This window comes from Vulpes vulpes, chromosome 15 (genome assembly GCF_048418805.1).
Source record: "Vulpes vulpes isolate BD-2025 chromosome 15, VulVul3, whole genome shotgun sequence".
NCBI classification, from domain to species: domain Eukaryota; kingdom Metazoa; phylum Chordata; class Mammalia; order Carnivora; family Canidae; genus Vulpes; species Vulpes vulpes.
Window position 1 is genome coordinate 84585511 of NC_132794.1, and position 19681 is coordinate 84605191.

Here is a 19681-nt window from a genome sequence, read left to right on the forward strand (position 1 = left end):
GTATTAAATTAGTTTTCCTAAGCTTTTGCTTTAATCACTGATTAGATAAAGACTTAGGCAGACATTTGATGCCTTTCTGCACATACTTATGCATGTTATTGATATTCCGGTTTCAACTATTCTGTTCCACCGTTTTTACAGAACACATTAGCTCATGTGGTCAAATATGAGGGTTGGAAAATCAAGACAGAACTTCCATTTTGGCTGAACTAGACTGTTTACTATTTGATAATGTCGTGAGATTTTCTTCCTTCTGTGTTCATGGTTTATTATTATTATTATTATTATTATTATTATTATTATTATCCACTCTTAGCCCTGCAAAGCAGGGCATGATTCAAATGCTCTTTCTTATATGAAGCCTCTCCTGATCCCCCAGTCACATATGAATGCCCATCCTTTGAAGCCCCCAAAGAATCCAGGACATTTATTCTGATTTACTTGGTGTGTGTGTGTGTTTGTGTGTGTGTGTGTGTGTGTGATAACCATTTTCAGGCTCAAAGATTCCTGAGGGCAGAAATCTCTCTTTCCTTTACCTTTGTATCCTCTGCAGAAGATTCTACCAACAGAGGAGCTAGATATTTGTTGAACTGACTTGTATGAGCTTCTGAACTAATGGTGACCATGTGAAGCAAAAGAAAGAAGGCAGTTGAAAGAGAAAGTAATCATTTTAGGGAAGAAGAGGAGGTGGTGGAAGTATTTGAATAGCTACAAGCACTAAAGGCAGAGATGGTGGAAAGTATGGGTCACAAATCGGGTCTGAACCGATACCAAAAGATTGGAAAAAAAAAAAAAAAGATGGTGGAAAATGGCTTGGGTTGGATGCAGATTGACCATTGGAGCTGCACAGGAGCTGCTGGGAGACCCTGGAGTGGGCGGTGAGATAAGGGTAGGACATTGAGAGAACAGGGCTGGCAAACAGGAGAGAAACCTTCTCAGGGAAAGCCCTGTACCTGAGAATTGAGAGACTTCTACTGTTCACCTTTCCTTGTCTCTGAAAAAAGGCATTTCCTTCAGCAAACACTTTCTGTCATAAAATCATCAACTCTCTTCCTTCCCTTCCCCTGCCCACCTCATTTTCCAGGTCAGGAATCTGAGGTGCCCTGCTCAAGGTTAGGGTTCTGATCAGAGCCAGGTGGGGTTTGCTTCTCTTTCTCTTTTAAAGATTTTATTTATTTATTCATGAGAAACACACATACACACAGAGGCAGAAACATAGGCAAAGGGAGAAGCAGGCTTCCTGCAGGGAGCCTGATGTGGGACTCCATCCCAGGACCCTGGGGTATCACGACCTGAGCCAAAGGCATCTGCCCTCAACCACTGAGCCACCCAGGCATTCTGGAGTCTGCTTTTCTAACAAGGTGAACTTCCAAGAGCTCAGTGGCTCAGGACTTAGAGATAGTTTCTGCTTATATCATTTAAGAGTCACTCAGCAGCTCTTCTTTCACAGGGTGCAAGCTTCCTAGCACTCACCCCACACACCCCCACTCCTCTCCCAGAGGAGTCATGCTGTTGCGTACTGTCAAAAGTCTGAGGTCTCTTTCGCCCTGCCATTTGTACTCCCCCTCCTCCCCACTTCACACTTGGCTGCTCCCAGAGCAAACTTCTGCCAGACAGTGGAACCTGTCTCCTGCCTGACTCCTCCAGTGGGACCTTGGGTCTGCTCCTTTGGCCCTCCTCCTCCTCCTCCTCTTCCTCCTCATCCTTCTTCTTCTTCTTTTTTTTTTTTTTTGGTGGAAAAGTGGACAAAAATCAGATGATCCTGAGGTACTGTGTTTCTTTTCATTCTTTGTGTGAAACGGGACCACAGCCTGTAGTATTAAGTTTAAAGGAGAAATAGTTTTAGGGGAGAGCTGTGAGTTACTATGGTTTTCCATGATTTGTGTTGCCAATGATTTTAAATATCCATTAAAGAGACATCGCAGGCTGCTATAACCATGGAATTGGGAATGAGATTCCAGGGTAGAAAAGTAGAATTTGATATTAGCCTTGAAGATGGTGAGTGAGTTTAAGAGAAAAGGGAGAATTGTGAAGAAAAGTCTACTGCTAGTACCTGTAATGTCCTAGTATGGCTTTGCTTTGGGCATTCAGATTGTTGGTAGATGCAACTCATCAGCAGATGGGATCTGGAATTAGTTTTGCTGCCATAACCTTTTGCCCTGGGCATAACTGTTTTCCTTTTGTTACCACCATATGCTAATTTCCACTGGATTTTCTCATTCTTTTTAGATTTTCTGACTTTCACTCCAGTCCCTCCATTTGGCTCAGATATGTCCAGCTCCTTGCAGCTCCTGCATCTGGGGGGACATGGTTGTCCCTGGTAGGCTTAGGGGCTGTCTGGAGCCACACTAAAGGAAAGTACTAGCACAGCCTTATTCAGCCTTACCAACTTTCTTTACCACGGATGGGCACTAGGTTTCAAGCAGCAGATCAATTCTAATGCATTGGTAGTGGTTGCCTGAATCTCATATTGACATGATTCTGATAAATTAGTGATGGCAGCTACGGACTTTAAGATAGGGTAGTAGCAGTGTTCATAACATGTACCATGTTCACACTAGAACCTCTTGCTGCCAGGCCTTGTCCATTCTACCTGCCCTACTCCATGGGTCCTGACTCAATCTAGATGTCTTGGGGTCCTGAGGTATGTTGTTAGCCTCTTAGACCAGGCCCTGAAGTCACACCATGTCTCAACCCACTTGGGCTTACAACTTACAGCATGTTTTATTGCTATCACTGACCCAAGAGTGGGTAAGGGCAGGTTGAGGGCACTACAAAGTTAATGGGAAGTAGAGTAAGGGGACATATCCAAAGAAGGCCTTACAGAGCACTGGGAAAAATAGGAGGAAAAGGGAATTGTATAAGATGACGTACCAGAAGAAATTTTTGTAATTGTTTTATGATAACATAATTGTTTTACACTTGTATTCACAGGCTCTCTTGGGCTCTTTTCCAAAAGCTGACCATGAAGTTTTTAAGAGCAAACAGGATATTTTTATTTCTTTGACTTTAATGTTTTTTAGGAATGAAGATAACATGCTTTAAGGAAAGGACAGAAAACATTAAAAAAATCCAACTAATAATCTAAACTATATGTAAAAAAAAACTATATGTACAATGAAATCTTGGAATGACATACTAAAAAATAGGAATAGTAAACACTTGTAGACATTTTACAATGCTCTTGCTCTTGCTGTATATACCTTCAGAAATGTAAGATTTCTATTAAATCTTACCCATTAAGTATGTCAATTAACATTAATTCCAAGTTTTATTAGTTGTTTGAATTTGGCCTTAGTTTCTGAAACTATAAAATATGGATTAAGAACTTTTTTTAAAAAAAGATTTTATCCGTTTATTTGAGAGAGAGAGAGAGAGAGAGAGAATGAGCAGGGGGAGGGACAAAGGGAGAAGGAGAAGCAGACTCCCCACTGAGTGCAGAACTGGGGGGGGGGGCGCATCCCAGGACCCTGAGATTATGACCTGTGCTAAAGGCAAACATTTAACCAATTTAGCCACCCAGGCACCCCTAAAATAGAGATTATAATACAACCCATCTCAAATGGTTAATATATGCAAAGTGCTTAGCACAATGCCTGCCTAACACTTTGTAAATGCTCAATAAAAATTAGCTATTATTATTATGTCTAATTACAAATCTAGGGTATATATTTCAGTATAATTTAATAAATATATAGAGTGTTGAAATAAACAAGCACTCACAACATCTTGAAATTCTGAGTTAGTGGGAAATATTGAGTAATGTAAATTTTATTTTAGTCGTATAATATTTAGGAGAGAGAGGCATCCCTTTTTCAAAAACATATTTACTAATGCTTATATTTTATACTAATGTAATATCATTACCTTATTTAATCTCTGATGAGAATGATGTAGTGTGCTACATGTTGTGGATATATATAGAGTTCAGAGAAATCATCCAGAGATAAATGTGGGCCTAACCATGACCAAGGTCTACCCGTCTGCAGAACCTCAGGAAAGCCTGGAGTCCCCAGTGATAGTGGGCTGTGTAGTTGCTAAACTTCTGATTATTTAAATCATAGCATTCACTATTTGATCTTCAGTGTAACACAAAAGAAAATCTAAAAAGGGGGCAGCCCGGGTGGCTCAGCGGTTTAGTGCCACCTTTAGCCCAGGGCCTGATCTTGGAGACCCAGGATCGAGTCTCACATTGGGCTCCCTGAAGAGAGTCTGCTTCTTCCTCTACCTGTCTCTCTCTCTCTCTCTCTGTCTCTCATGAATAAATAAATAAAATCTTAAAAAAAAACAAAAACAAAAAAAGAAAAGCTAAAAAAAAAAAAAACCAACCCATTTCTATATCTGGGAACCAAGTATTTCAACCAGGGAGACAGTTTTGTTGATATGCCGGTTAAATTAATAGACTCTGGAGCCAGAAGGATGTAGGTTCAAATTTTGCATCTTTCATTACTAACCGAGCTACTTAAAGGATTACATGAATTAGGTATGAAATATATTTAATGTAATGCCTTATCCATAGTAAATGCTCTTTACTCATTTGTTAATTCAGTAAATAAATGTTTATAGAGTGCCTATGGTGTGGTCAGCAGTAGTCTAGGATGGTCAATGGTTTTGCTGTGGATAGAGCAAGATGAAGACCCGGACAGTCTCTGCTCACAGGGAGCTTGTATTTTTATTTATTTTATTTTATTTTATTTTATTTTATTTTATTTTATTTATTTTTTAAAAGATCTTATTTATTTACTCATGAGAGACACAGAGAGAGGCAGAGACATAGACAGAGGGAGAAGCGGGCTCCATGTAGGAAGCCCAATGTGGGACTTGATCCGGGGACCCTGGGATCATACCCTGAGACAAAGGTAGATGCTCAACTGCTGAGCCACCCAGGCATTCCGGGAGCTTGTATTTTAGTGAAGGGAGCTATGAATAAACAAATTAAAAAGTGTTATTGTTGCAGTGCCCCAGGCCCTTCCTCCTCAGATGTGGCTGGAGCTTGAGGCATGCCCGGCCAGGACATGGGAGACCCAGAGCAGCTGGGACGATGTGAATAATAGCACTTCAAGCCTGCAATAAAAAATAGCCTCCAATTAAACTACATTGCAAAGGCTGTCAAAGAAGGGGCGCCTGGTGGCTCAGTCAGTTAAACATCTGACTCTTAATTTTGGCTCAGGTCATGATCTTAGGGTCATGAGATTGAGCCTTTCTTTGGGCTGCACATTGGGCATGGAGTCTGCTTAAGATTTTCTCTCTTCTCCCTCTACCTCTCCCCATCCCTCTCTGAAAAAAAAGGGAAAGAAGGAGAATGGAAAGAGTAAAAAAGCAGAAGAGGCAGAGTCTGGGGCGCCTGGGTGGTTCAGTTGGTTAAGTGACTGCCTTTGGCTCAGGTCTTGGGGTCTTCGGATTGAGCCCTGAGTCGGGCTTCCTGCTCAGTGTGGAGTCTGCTTCTCCCTCTCCCTCTGCCTGCCACTCTTTCTCCATGTGCTCTCTCTGTGTCAAATAAATAAATCAAAATCTTAAAAAAGCAAAAAACAAAAAGCAGAGTCAGAGCCTGAGGAATTTGTGTTGGAAAAATCTGGACTGCTGTGTAGTAAATGGGAAGGTGGAGTATTTTCTGAAGTGGAATGGGTTCACAGATGCTGACAATACTTGGCAATTTGAAGAAAATTCAGATTGTCTAGATTTAATTGAAGCATTTCTTAATTCTTCAAAGCTGGTAAAGAAAAAGATGGTATAAAAAGACTATCTGTACCTGACAGTGAATCTGATTATAGCAAATCAAAGAAGAAAAGAGATGTTGCTGATGAACCAAGAGGCTTTGCCAGAGGTCTTGGTCCTGAGTGAATAATTGGGGCCATAGACAGCAGCAGAGAATTCAAGTTGTTCATGAAATGGAAAGATTTAGATGAGGTAGACTCAGTGCTGGCAAAAGAGGCAAATAGGAAGCATCCTCAAATTGTAATTGCTTTAAAAACTTTTTTTTTTTTTTTTAAGTAGACCTCATATGCAGGATAGAGCCCAACACAGGGCCTGAACTTATGATCCTGAGATCAAAACCTGAAGTGAGATCAAGAGTTAGACTCTTAACTGACTGAGCAACCCAGGCATCCCAACTGTGATTGCTTTATTATTTTTTTTTTTTTATTTTTTTTATTTTTTTAATTTTTATTTATTTATGATAGTCACAGAGAGAGAGAGAGAGAGAGGCAGAGACACAGGCGGAGGGAGAAGCAGGCTCCATGCACCGGGAGCCTGATATGGGATTCGATCCCGGGTCTCCAGGATCGCGCCCTGGGCCAAAGGCAGGCGCCAAACCGCTGCGCCACCCAGGGATCCCCTGTGATTGCTTTAAAAAATTGTTTTAAAAATATTTATTTAGGGATCCCTAGGTGGCGCAGCGGTTTAGCGCCTGCCTTTGGCCCCGGGGCACGATCCTGGAGACCTGGAATCAAATCCCACGTTGGGCTCCCGGTTGCACAGAGCCTGCTTCTCCCTCTGCCTGTGTTTCTGCCTCTCTCTCTCTCTCTCTCTCTCTCTCTCTCTGTGACTATCATAAATAAAAAAAAAAAGACCTAAAATTAAAAAAAATTTATTTATTCATTTTGAGAGAGAGAGAAAGAGAGAGTGAGCAGAGGGGCAGAGGGAGAGGGAGAAGGAGGGAAGCAGACTCCACGCTGAGCATGGAGCCCAATGTGGGGCTTAATCCCATTACCCATGAGATCATGACCTGCATCAAAACTGACTGAGCTACCCAGGTGCCCCTGAAATTGCTTTTTATGAAAAGAGACTAACTTGCATTCTTGTCCAGAGGATGAAGCTCAATAATTTCTTGCATTGCTTTATATATTTTACACACACACACACACACACACACGCACACACACACACACACAAAATCTGGGTTTTGAAAATCAAGTTTGATATGTTTGTTTTGAAGTAGTATTAGGGAAGTTGTTGGGGATCTTTGCATCTATAGCCTGGTTACTTTGAACAAATAAAAGCCTTCTGTAATTGCTTCCTTTATTAGAAAAGAATATTCCAGACTATGGTATATGATTCCCCTGCATTAGAGAACACCTTTTCTAAATGTTGGGGAAGGGGTACCTGGGTGGCTTAGTCACTTAGGCTTCTGACTTTGGCTCAGATCATGATCTCGGGGTCCTGGGATCTAGCCCTGTGGCAGGCTCTGCACTCAGCAGGGAGTCTGCTTCCCCTTCTCCCTCTGTCCTTCCTCCTGCTTGTGTTCTCTCTCTCTCCCTCAAATAAATAAATTAAATTAAAAGAAATGAAGGGGTGCCTGGGTGGTTCAGTCGGTTAAGCATTTGCTTTTGCCTCAGGTCATGGTCTCAGGGTCCTGGGATTGAGACCCATACTGGGCTCCCTGCTCAGTGGGGAGTCTGCTTCTCTCTCTCCCTCTATGCTTGCTCTCTCTCTCTCAAATAAATAAATCTTTAATGAAAAAATAAATGAATAAATGTTGGGGGTAATCTTCACAGTCATTACTTAATCAGAATTTGTGTTTAAATCCTATATGCCTGGGACGCCTGGGTGGCTCATTGGTTAAGCATCTGCCTTCTGGCCCAGGGCATGATCCTGGAGTCCCGTGATTGAGTCCCACATCGGGCTCCCTGCATGGAGCCTGCTTCTCCCTGTCTGTGTCTCTGCCTCTCTGTGTCTTTCATAATAAATAAATAGAATCTTAAAAAAAAAAATCTATATGCCTGAGGACTATTATAGGTTTTTTGTTTATTTGGTGTGTGTGTGTGTGTGTGTGTGTGTGTGTATACTTGAAATACATATGTAAATGGTTTTCTTTTTTCTTTTCTTTCTTAACATTCACTAAAACAAAAACAGCATTTTATAACCATGGATAGGCCTCTGTTTCTGGGATGCCATCATTTTCAGCAACTTAAGAAATAAATCACTTAAAGTTAAACTGAATTTTTTCCTGAAGCCTTAACCTTTCAAATTTTGTAAATAATTGGACAATTTAATATAATGTAAACAATTTAAATTGGACAATTTAAAAGCAGCCATATCAGAATCCATATCCATATCTACAATCATATAAATGCAAGTTTATCAGCAAGATCCCTGGAAGGAAATCTCCCCAACAACTGCCAACAACCTCCCCACCCAAATGAGAAAACTAGAGAAGTCCTGGTGTGTTTTAGTTAGGTAACCACACCTATTTAAATGGACAATTAAAGGTTCCTTATAGTGAACCATTCCTTTAAAAAAAATTTATTTATCTGAAAGAGAGAGAGAGCAAAAAAGAGAGCATAAGCTGGGGGAGAGGGGCAGAGGGAGAAGCAGACTCTCCACTGAGTGTGGAGCCCAATATGGGGCTTGATCTCACAATCCTGAAATCATGGCCTGAGCTGAAATCAAGAGTTGGATGCTTAACTGACTGAGCCACCCAGGTGCTCAGAACCATTCCTTTTCAGGAAGTTGAAATCCCTGTGCTGTATTGACCAAAAGGTCATGATTCATGTAATATCTAAGACTTTGTTCATGGAAACCTAATCATAATCAGATAGTTACTGATTTTGGCAATTTAGGACCTGCTGAAATAAATGGGTGAACAAACTTCTGTAATCTAAATTCTTGACCTGCATGTTTTTTTCTTTACCCCAACTCATTCCTTACGTGCAGGCTCAATCTTCTCACTATTTGAGTCACTCGTTCAGCAGAAACTGGGGAAAACAATAATTTGGGAGTCAGAATGTTATCTGAGTATGTTGTTTACTTTGTTGTAAATACTGGTCAACAGTGGTCAATAGTTTTATATTAAAAAAAAAAACTGGTATTAAGTGCTATGTGAATAACAAAACAGGGTGAGGGCTAGAGAGGTCCTGGGATGCTGTTTTGCAGAGAGTGGCCAGAATGTAAATGTCAGCTATTGTATTATTATTATTTAATTACATTACACTAGTCATGTTTCTTTTTTTTAAAGATTTTATTTATTTATTCATGAGAGACACACAGAGAGAGGCAGAGACACAGGCCGAGGGAGGAGCAGGCTCCCCACGGGGAGCCCAATGCATGACTCAATCCCAGGACCCCAGGATCACAACCTGAGCCAAAGGCAGACACTCAACCACTGAGCACCCAGTCGCCCCTACACTAGTTACATTTCTAAATCCATTTTGCTGAGAGAAGAAAAATAGGATGAGAGGAGGAGGGGAGGGATCCCTGGGTGGCGCAGCGGTTTGGCGCCTGCCTTTGGCCCAGGGCGTGATCCTGGAGACCCGGATCGAATCCCACATCGGGCTCCCAGTGCATGGAGCCTGCTTCTCCCTCTGCCTGTGTCTCTGCCTCTCTCTCTCTCTGTGTGACTATCATAAATAAATAAAAAAATTAAAAAAAAATGAAAAAAAAAAGAGAGGAGGAGGGGAGAAAGGGCAAAAGGACTAAAGGGAAGCTAAGTGGGACAGGAGTGCAGAATAGAGAGTACAATAAGGATGAAGAGAAACACCAGCAATGAGGAGAAAAAAGAGAAGAAAAAAAATTGATGTTATAAGCTAGACGTGAGAGGGAAGAGGAAGGAAAAGCTAGAATGAAATTCAGAGAAAATATTGCTCTTCAATTGCTTGACAGACTTGAAAATGTTTAGCTTTGGGATGAGTGAGCCAATGGACCTTTTAGGACATTGTTCTGAGGGTAAGCCTAACAACACCAGTTATCAGATCCAATACAAAATGAAAATGCAGGCCCCTTTGTTTAGAAATTATTAAAAATTACAAGATAGAGATGGCATAGCATTAAGCCACAAGCAACTGCATAGGTCACATACTAATGAACCAGCTCTGTCTAAGAGCTTAGCACAGAGCCTGACACACAGCAAGCATTCAGTAAAAACAGTTGTTCAATGAACAGAACCTGGGGCTAATTACTTTTGAATTTCTCTAAAGACTGGCCCATATTTCAGAAAAACTGACTTTATTTGGCTCCAACTTCAAATTTCCTTCTATTGTTCTCCACCACGGGGTCCAGATCTTTATGGAACATCAGATTCCTGGACATGGTTTTTGCAGCAGGAATTCTCGGAGACCTGGCTGGGCTTGGTTCATAATTCTCATGCACTTACTGAGTGTGGCCACTTGAGGTCATTGCACCAACACGGCAGAAGGTGAAGGATGGCCATTATCAAGCCGGCTCCAGAGAGGGGCTAAAAGGCACCGGAAAGGTTAGATATTAAAGCCAATGTATAAAGATAGCCTCTCCTTTACATGTTGATACAGTTCTACAGCTATATAATGAGGGCTTTTAAACTCCTTAGGAAATATCTGAATGATATTTCTTGAGAAGAAATATCTTGAGAAGATGAAGATCAGGAAGTCAGCTCTAGGGTTCCCAAGTGTGGGGAGGAGAGTCATTCTGTAGAGATGTGCCCTACCTTATGAAACATGGTTTCACAACATCGATCTTAACATCAGAAGTATCTGTATGTGGATTGTTCAGTTAAAACTATTAACTGAGCTGGAGAGCCAACAAAACAGATATTGTCCCTGTGCCTGGAAGTGGAGACTCCAATGATTTGTTTACCACCACAGTATGTGCCTCAAAGGATGAGCACTGCCTCCAAGGACAACAAAGAGGCACTTGACTTCTCTGAGATCTGGAGAGGTCACTTAAGTGGATCTGGAACCAAGAGTCTAACCCAAGGACATGGTCCCTTTTCCTCTTCTACAACAGGAAACAAATTTCAGGCAATTTCCATCTACCAAGCATTTAAGAAAATGAAGTTCAGGTTCAGAAAATCTTGACATAAAAGTAGGATACTTTGTTAATGATTAGAAAAAAAGGACATTTTTGTGTCTGTTTTTTATTTGTATTTTATCAAAAAGGAAGCTAAATTCTGGGCTTCCTGGTTTAAAAATAAATGTCTGATAGTCCTGGTCTCTAATGCTAATGTTGATTGAGCTCTCGGCTAGACATTATGCAAATATTATCTCCTTTAATCGCCACACAGTTTGGTGACCTAGGAGCTGTTACGTTCTCTAATTCACACTTGAAGAAACTGGGGCTTAGATAAGTTAACTAGCTCTCTGGAGGCCCGACATCTAGTAAAAGATGAGTTGCAATTTGAATCCAAGTAGTTAAATGCCAGACCAGGGCAGCTGCATTCTATAGCCTCCTTCTCAGGGAGGGGTTTTACCAAGACTGATTATGAGTCTGCAGACAAGTGGCTTAAAGTATAAGTCATTAATGATTAAGAGTTTATTTACAGGTTAAATCCTTACTTTGGTGGTTAGTTTCCTACTGGACACACAATGCATCTCCTGTCCTGCCAGTCTTCCTGGTTTACCTTTCTTCTCCCAGGAGTCCTGAAGTGAGGTTTTGAGTGAATCTCTGGAAGTCAGTTATCTACTGACCCAAAAATGACCCAATGTGCATGTGTAATCTGCTTGTGTGTGCCCCACTACCCTCCAGTCTCCATAGACCAGACTGATTAAATCATCTATTCCATGGGTAAAACAACATTGGAACATGATTATTGGCTGACTTTTATTAATGATAGAAACAGGAACTGGTTAATAGCTCCATCTTCTTCAACTCACTAGCTGTGTGGCCTTGGACAAGTGACTTAATTTCTGTAAGTCTGTTTCCTCATATTAAACTGGAGATAGTGAAAATACACCATAGGATTAAATTAGATTTCAGAAAAATTAGTACTAATTACATTCCCAGTTAAATTACTGGTTAAGTTAAAGATTAAATTAGATAGTATAAAGGGCTTAGCAAATAGTGCTTAATATATAGCTATTATGGTTTTGATTTTGTTCTATAGCTGAAATTCCTTATATTTTAGAAATGTACCACTTAGAATAGGCTCCTTTTTGCACATTTATGTATTTGTTATATCTCTTTCCAAAATTAAAATTTATATAGTTATTTAGAATGTTTAGCTTTAAATTCTTAGCAAAAAAAAACTTCAGGTGCTAATGGAACTGTCAGAAGTCACAAACGGAACCAGCAAAAGCTGTTTCAGAAGGAGAAGTAGTATATGGACTTCTGTCTTGACTTGAATTGAGGGGAAGATACTGCTGTGTATGTTGAAGTAATCTCTATGGGCAGGTGTTGAAATAGGCCTGGAGTGCCAAAGGAGGGCTGGCTTCCTAGAATAGGGGCTGGGTTTGGGTCCATGAGGAAAAGGTCTTCGGTAATGAGTGCTTGGGAATATTCCACCCTCAAACAGTTGTTAAATAAGAAGGTGGCCTGTACCCCTTGCCCTGTTCTCTTCACCTTGCTTTACTCTTCAGAATAATGAATTCTGGCCACACACATCAACCGAGCTAAAATAGTCTGCTATTTCCTGCAGAGAAAACTGGCTTCCTATTCTCTTTGCAAGAAGATACAAAAATTTATCTTCATTTCATATGTTTTGATTTCAGGTTTGATTTTCAAAAGGTTTATTTTCTTCTCTCAACAGCTGTACCCACAAGTCAGTTACCAGGTGCCTCAATCCTTGTAGATGCAGAAAAATATTCCTTTTCTTACTACTCTAGAAATAATGGCTTGAAGGCTCAAACAATGGGGTCCAGGTACTGGGGGCTCTGGCTTGATTCAAGGATAAAATTCAACCATTTAAAAACAAAAATCCATAAATGTTGTTTCTTGCATTAAAGCCCTTGATAAAAGTGGGCATCATGGAATTTGAGGTATACATTGTTATTAGTACAGATTTCTATTAAGGCAACTGAATACAACCATATAAAATGTTACATTTGATGTCAATATGTAAAGGGAAAGTTTAAAAAAAAACTAACTTTTTAAAATTTGATGTTGTTCTAATTCCAAATTGTTACCAATCACAGATTAATCAAACTCCTACCTTATGCTTAGACCTGTTTGGGATGCTACTTTCTAACTAATCCTGAATTCTTTCCAATGGCTTCAGAGCTTCAGCATTGTCTAGTTTTAAAATCCTTCCAGCTTTCAGCCACATGCAGAACTCCATGGGGGAACTATAGGAAACCACAAAATTAAAAAAAAAAGTGTCATCTCTCAACCTAAGGTCTTTAACATACTGTGACAATGCTGGTGGCATTTTTGGGAAGAGGGTTTTTTTTTTTTTTTTGTCTTTGCATATTTTTGCAGCTTGAAAAAGTGGGATTTCCCAGGGAAGATCTGGATTCTTCTGCACCATTGAGACAATGGAAACATGCTTGTTGATGAGGTTTCTTGGTAGAATGGGCAGTTGGATGTAGCAGAGCTTCCTTAACCCTTGAAGCCAGTATGTACTAAGGTCAGTTGCATTTTGATTCCCTGGGGGCCAAGTGTACAAAAACAAACAAAACTCACAGATGTATGAAAAGGAACTAATCAAAACAAGTACACACTATTTAAACAGTTGGTAGTGGAGTGGACAAATGTGCTACATTGAATCTAGAGTTAGTAGAGAAGGTCATGATTAGATAGGGGACTCTTAATGAAGGAGATATATTTGAGTTGAATTTTCCAGGGAGGTCAAGAATTTCAGATTAATGGAAAGGAGGGCATTTATATATGTTTGTAATGTTTATTGGGCCTTTACTCTATGTGGCAGGCAGAATAATGGTTCCCTAAAGAGGTCTGTGTCTTAATCCCTGAAACATGTAAATATGTCATACATGACAAAAGGGATGTTGCAGATGTTATTAAGGTTAAGACCTTAAGATAGAAGATAATAGATATGAATGTTTCAAGGTACTAAGTTTGTGGTAATTTGTTACAGCAACAATAGGAAACTAATATAATATGAGATAGGGATATGAGGTAGACATTACAAATGTGGTCATGTACAGACGGGGAGACTGAAAAAGATACTAGGTTCTTGTTCAGTGTCACTCAGCTGTGAAGCAAAGGAGCAAGGGAATTAAATTGAGGATACCTGTCCCTAGAGCTCATGCAATACCACCTCCCAGGATTTTTGTAGGGAGGAGGATGGGGGTAAACTTCTAGTAAAAGCTCACTGAAGGGGGTGAGTTACACAGCTGGATAGGAAAGAGCTTGGCTCACTCAAAGGAGAGTTCGGAACCTTGGGTTAATGGGGATCAGAAAACAGTTGTCCCTCAGCGTTAGGTTTGCACTCCCTGATTATCTTCCTCAGTGGCTGCTTTGGCCACGACAAACTGGTTTACCCAGCGTCCCACAACAGGTCATTAAACAGGACGCTTCTACACTAGTACTTTGCGGAAGCCACCCCACTTCCCCATCTTTCTGATGCCTGCCGCTCTCGAGGGCTTCCACTCCTCCCCATCCCAGCTACAGGCCCTGGAAGGCACTGGGGTTCAAGGGTTTCAGGGACTAAGGCACGAAGTCACATGTTGCTCTGGACCTCTCTTGTATCTTTGCCATCAAGTGTAGTAGATTTTCATCATTTAATTTTCCTGATGCTTATGGCTTATTTCCAAGTTGGCTGGCCGCTGTGAACTTCCTGCACGAAGGCACCGGAGCAGTAGTCATGGTCGTCAGCTGGGATCTTCTCGGTGCATTCCTAAAAAAAATCCTCCCACACACAATTTTGATTTTTTGGCGTGCACATTTCCTTTTCACCGACTCCTCATCTCCTAGAGTACGTCGGGGTTCCTTGTTAAACGTTCCCGCAGCTTTGAATACAGATCAAGGGGGATGGTTTCATTTTCACCGCCTCATTACTAAGGTATATCGAGCGCGTTAGCAGAGGGTCTGGGGCAGAGAATGCAAGAAGAATACACGGGAAAGCCAGGCCAGTCACTAGGTAGCAACTAGGGGCAAGTCGCGGGGGAGAGCGGAGGGCGAGGAGTCTTCCCTCCCGGCCTCTGCGGGGAGCACCACACGCTCGGACAGGTGCGGGAGCTGAGCTCCGGGTCCGTGCGCGTGCGCTGCCTCCCACACCCTCTGCGCGCCCCCGCGCCGTCTTCCCGCTCGCCACGCCCCCTGCCCCGCCCCCTTGCGCGCGCGCCGCAGGCTGCTCGTCCCCGCCGTCCGCGCGGCGCCGCGCCTCACCGGCTCCTCAGCTTCCAGCCAAGATGGCGGAGAATAGCGAGGGTCTGGGCACCGTCCCCGAGCACGAACGGATCTTGCAGGAGATTGAGAGCACCGACACAGCCTGCGTGGGGCCCACCCTCCGGTAAAGCTCGCATCGTCCCGGGACCTCGGGCTGCCGCCGTTGTCCGCTCCTCAGGAGCCGGGCGGGGCGTCCGCCCCCGGCCGCGCCCCGGGCGTACCGACAGGTGGTGCGCGTGGAGGCGGGCGGGGGCGCTCCGGGGCGGCGGGCCGGGACCTGGGCCGAGCCCGGGCGGGGAGGGGCGGCACGCGCGGCTGCACCTGTCTGCACCGCCCGCCTCCGCCCCGGGAGCTGTCACCGCGCAGCCGGTGGGTGTGGCCTCCGCGGCGCGGGTGACCCCGGTATCCGCGGCGCCGCCCGGCCCTGGCGGCCTGGGGTCCTGAGGACGCGCCTTGGGCCTCTGGGGCTCCCGGCGGGGCTGAGGGCGGCCGTGCTGGGGCGAAGGTTGATTGCCAGCAGCCCGCGTGACTGGGATGCCGAGGCGCCCGCAGGTGGAAACCCGGGCGCTAGGGCCGTGGCGGGCGTGGGAGAATTGAAATTGGCCGGGAGTGGCCGGCACCATTATCCCCCATCGCGGCGGGAGTGGGCGAGAAGGGAGCGTGGGCTGGCCGGGAGGAGCCGATGCTCGGAAGCGCGCTAGTGCGACCCAGCGCCCGCTCGCCAGGAGCGCCTTCCTGGAGCCAGGGAAGCTTTTACTTATTTGCGAACGTTTCATTAATTTTGCACTAACTTTCCCGTTTATTTTAAAGAAGATCTCCACCCTTTAGAAATAGTATTAGGTAATGAATATTCCAGACTGAATATCTGCTGCCCTAATAATAGACTGTTAGTCGGGCGCTGTTGTGATCCATTAGGTCAGGTTAGGCATTCTCACCAAGGATGAAGTGCCTTTTAGAGGCGCTTGGCTGGCTCCGTGGGAAGAGCATGCGACTCCTGATCTCGGCGTCCTGAGTTCAAGCCTTCTCAGTTGGGTGTAGAGATCATTTACAAATAAGTAAATAAACCTAAAAAAAAAAAAAAAAAATAACTGCCTTTTGAAGATAAGGTTTCGGCTTTCCTAATGATAATAATGTATTATTATTCACGTAGGGAAGTTAGGAGTCCTTGTGCTTTACTTTCTAGAAATGAAGTGCTGTATGCTTTGTGGACTTGGGGATGTAGTATCAAGCAAAGCTATTTATAATGTAAATCCACCTTGCCCTGAGAGTCTGGAGTGTTCTGCCCTGGTTCTACCGCTGACAAAGTGTGCGGCGGTGGACAAAAATCATTTAAGCTCTGAACATCAATTTTCTTATTCCCGTACTTGGGAAGGGAGTGGGTATTTAAATGCCCGGGACATTAGAGATCTTGCCTATTTGTTCACTCTTGTATCCAAGCATGTGGTAGGCACCTGATGAGTTGTCCTTTTGTTTTGTCACATGAAGTTCTTGCTATGATACGATAAACATAATTAGTGCATTTCCTTAATTTTCTAGCATCATAATGATTTCTTTTCATTGAACTTTGTACAGGGATGCTTGGGTGGATCAGTGGTTGAGCCTCTGCTTTGGGCTCAGGGCATGAGTCAGGTCGTGATCCCAGAGTCCTGGGATCGAGTCCAGCATCGGGCTCCCCACAGGGAGCCTGCCTCTCCCTCTGCCTATGTCTCTGCCTCTCTCTGTGTGTCTCTCATGAATAAATAAATAAAATCTTACAAAAAAGCAAATTCTGTACTTTTGATAATGAAAGTAGAAATCATAGATTAAAAGGAAGCTTTGTTTTCTTCATTGCACATGATGAAACTGAAAGAGTACAGTATGTGGTATAGTTATCAGAACAGCCAATTTTTTTGAAAATAGTGTGGGTTATGAGGGGAGATACTTCCTCTTGGGAAAAAAAATGCTAGGCAGTATCTTTGAAAAGAGATGAAATTAACCTAGAAGAAAATTTTGAAATAAATATACTGAGAGACTTTCGTGACACAAATAGAAAATATGTATTCATGGTGTTACTCTGTTCTCTTTTGCTGGGCAGTTGTGTCACCACCTCACTTTGCTGAAACCCATGCCATTTTCTTTGGCCAGCTCCAGTGACTCATACTTATCCTATATATACACTTGGCATCATGTTCTCTTAGGAAGCGAACCTGTCTCTTAGAAAGAAAGGGAGAGGGGATCCCTGGGTGGCTCAGCGGTTTAGCGCCTGCCTTCCTGCCCGGCGTGATCCTGGGAGACTCTGGGAGACTGGGGATTGAGTCCCACGCCAGGCTCCCTGCATGGAGCCTGCTTCTCCCTCTGCCTGTGTCTCTCCCTCTCTCTGTGGGTGTCTCATGAATAAATAAATAAAATCTTTAAAAAAAAAATAGAAAGGGAGAAAATGCCAATTATCAGGAATTACCAATTCTTGATACTGGTATCTGCAGTGATATTACTGGTAACATCACTGCAGATTCTACAGTATTAAAGGAATACTACAAATAATTTCATGCCAATACATTTGATAACTTAGAAGAAATGGACAAATTCCTTGAAAAATACAAACTATCAAAGAAGGTAATTTATCCAAATTGGTCTTTAGATTTGGATAATCTCAATCAAAATCCCAGCAGAAGTTTTTGTAGAAATTGACAAGCTGATTCAAAAATTCATATGGAAATCTATTGGACCTTGAAGAGTCAAACTGACGGGAAAAGATGAACAGAGCTAGAGGACTTACAATAACTGCTTTTAAGGTTTATAATAAAGCTATAGTAATCAAGTTAGTGTGTGGTACTAGCATTCAGTGAAACTGAATAAGGAATTCCATAAATAGATCACACCTATGGTCAATTTTTGACAGAGGTACAAAGGCAGTTCATTAGAAAAGGATAATGTTTTAAAATAATGATGAAACAACAGAATATCCATATGCAATATAATGAACTTTGATGTATACACTATATTTAAAAAGTAACCCAAAGTGGGTCATAAGCTTAAATATAAAATGCAAAACTATAAAACTCTTAGAAAACATAGGAAAAAAGATCTTTGTGACTTTGGTTAAGCAAAGATTTTTTACATACTATTCTAAAAGCATAATACATAAAAGAAAAAAATGATAAATTGGACTTCAGCAACGTTGAGAACACGTGTTTTTCAAAGATACTATTAAGGGAATGAAAAGCCACAGACAGAAAATCTGAAAATCATGTATCTCATTAAAAAAAGTGCCCAAATTGTGTAAAAGAAGTCTTTAGATAAGAAAGCAAACAGTCCAATTAAAAAATAAGTAAATGAATAGATACTTCACAAAAGATGGTACGCACAAAGCAAATAAGCGCATGAAGAGATAGTTAACATTAGCTATTAGAAAAATATGAAGTAAAACTGCAACATTGAATCATCCTATTAGAACATATAAAATGAAAAAGACTAACCATACCGTGTATTGGTGAGGGGCAACAATTGGCACGCTCATGCCCTGCTATGGGAAGTTCATAGTTGTTTATCAGGTTGAAGAAGTTCCTTTCTATTCCTAGTTTATTCAGTGGTTTTATTATGAAAGTGTGTTCAGTAATTTCAGATGCTTTTTCTGCATCTGTTGAGATGGTCATGTGGTTTTTAATCCCTTATTGTATTTATGTGGATATTACGTTAATTAATTTTGAGATATAAACCAACCTTACATTTGTGGGATAAATCCCATTTATTTATAGTGTGTAACCCTTTTTATATGTTGCTGGATTCTATTTGCTAATATTTTGTTTACGATTTTTGCATGTGTATTCACAAGAGATATTGGTCTGTCATTTTCTGGTGATGTTTTTGGTTTTGTTATGAGAATAGTACCTCAGAGTGAGTTGGTTAGTGTTACCTGAATTGAGGTGGCCATGTGAGGTTTCTTCCCCTTTGTTTTATTTGTGTGGTGTGGTACATTGATTTTTTTTTTTTTTTTTTTTTTTTTAATGTTGAATCTCTCTTGCATTCCTGGGATAAATCCTGTTTGGTCATGGTGTATAATCCTTTTACTGTGTTGTTGGATTCAGTTTGTTAGTATTTTGTTGAGTGTTTTTACATCTGTATTCATAAGAAATAGAAGTCTATAGCTTCTTTTTGATATCTTTATCTGGCTTTAGTATTAGAGTAATACTGGTCTCATAGAATAAGTTATGGAGTGTCCCTCATTTTACACTTTTCAGAGGAGTTTGTGGAGGATTAGTGTTAATTCTTTAAGTATTTGGTGGCATCATCAGTGAAACCATTTCTTTGATAGGAGGTTTTGATTACTGATTCAGTCTCTTGTAGAAATCTGTTCTGATTTTCTAGTCTTTCTGAGTCAGTTTTGTAGTTTGTATCTTTGGAGAAATTTGTCCATTTCTGCTAGGTTATCAAAATTGTTGGTATGCAATTGTTCATAGCATTCCCTTATAACTTTTTATTTCTGGAAAGTCAGTAGTAATGACCTCTCTTTCATTCTTTTTTTTTTTTTTAAGATTTATTTATTTATTCATGAGAGACACAGAGAGAGGGGGGCAGAGACATAGGCAGAGGGAAAAGCAGAGTCTTCGCAGGAGCCCCGATGTGGGACTCGATCCCCCATCCCAGGATCATGACCTGTGCTGAAGGCAGTTGCCCGACCACTGAGCCACTCAGGCGTCTCTCATTCTTGATTTTAGTAATTTGAGTCTCTCTT

At 41.7% G+C, this 19681-nt stretch overlaps 1 protein-coding gene and 1 pseudogene across 12 annotated transcripts in view; both read left to right on the forward strand.

Annotated features, from left to right (window-relative positions):
• Positions 1 to 19681, forward strand: part of EXOC6 (exocyst complex component 6) — a 352011-nt gene that overhangs the window by 132521 nt on the left and 199809 nt on the right. For 2 of the 12 annotated variants that reach the window (XM_025990711.2, XM_025990722.2), the window contains exon 1: positions 14936 to 15094. The exons of 7 other annotated variants lie outside the window; for them this stretch is intronic. In XM_025990711.2, coding sequence (XP_025846496.2) covers positions 14994 to 15094 — 101 coding nt within the window. In that variant the 5' untranslated portion in view covers positions 14936 to 14993. Of the gene's footprint in view, positions 1 to 14910; positions 15198 to 19681 lie in introns of those variants that run through there. 3 more of the 12 variants (XM_072739525.1, XM_072739526.1, XM_072739527.1) reach the window with 3 other exon arrangements.
• LOC112929499 (chromobox protein homolog 3-like) lies at positions 1938 to 6822 on the forward strand (annotated as a pseudogene).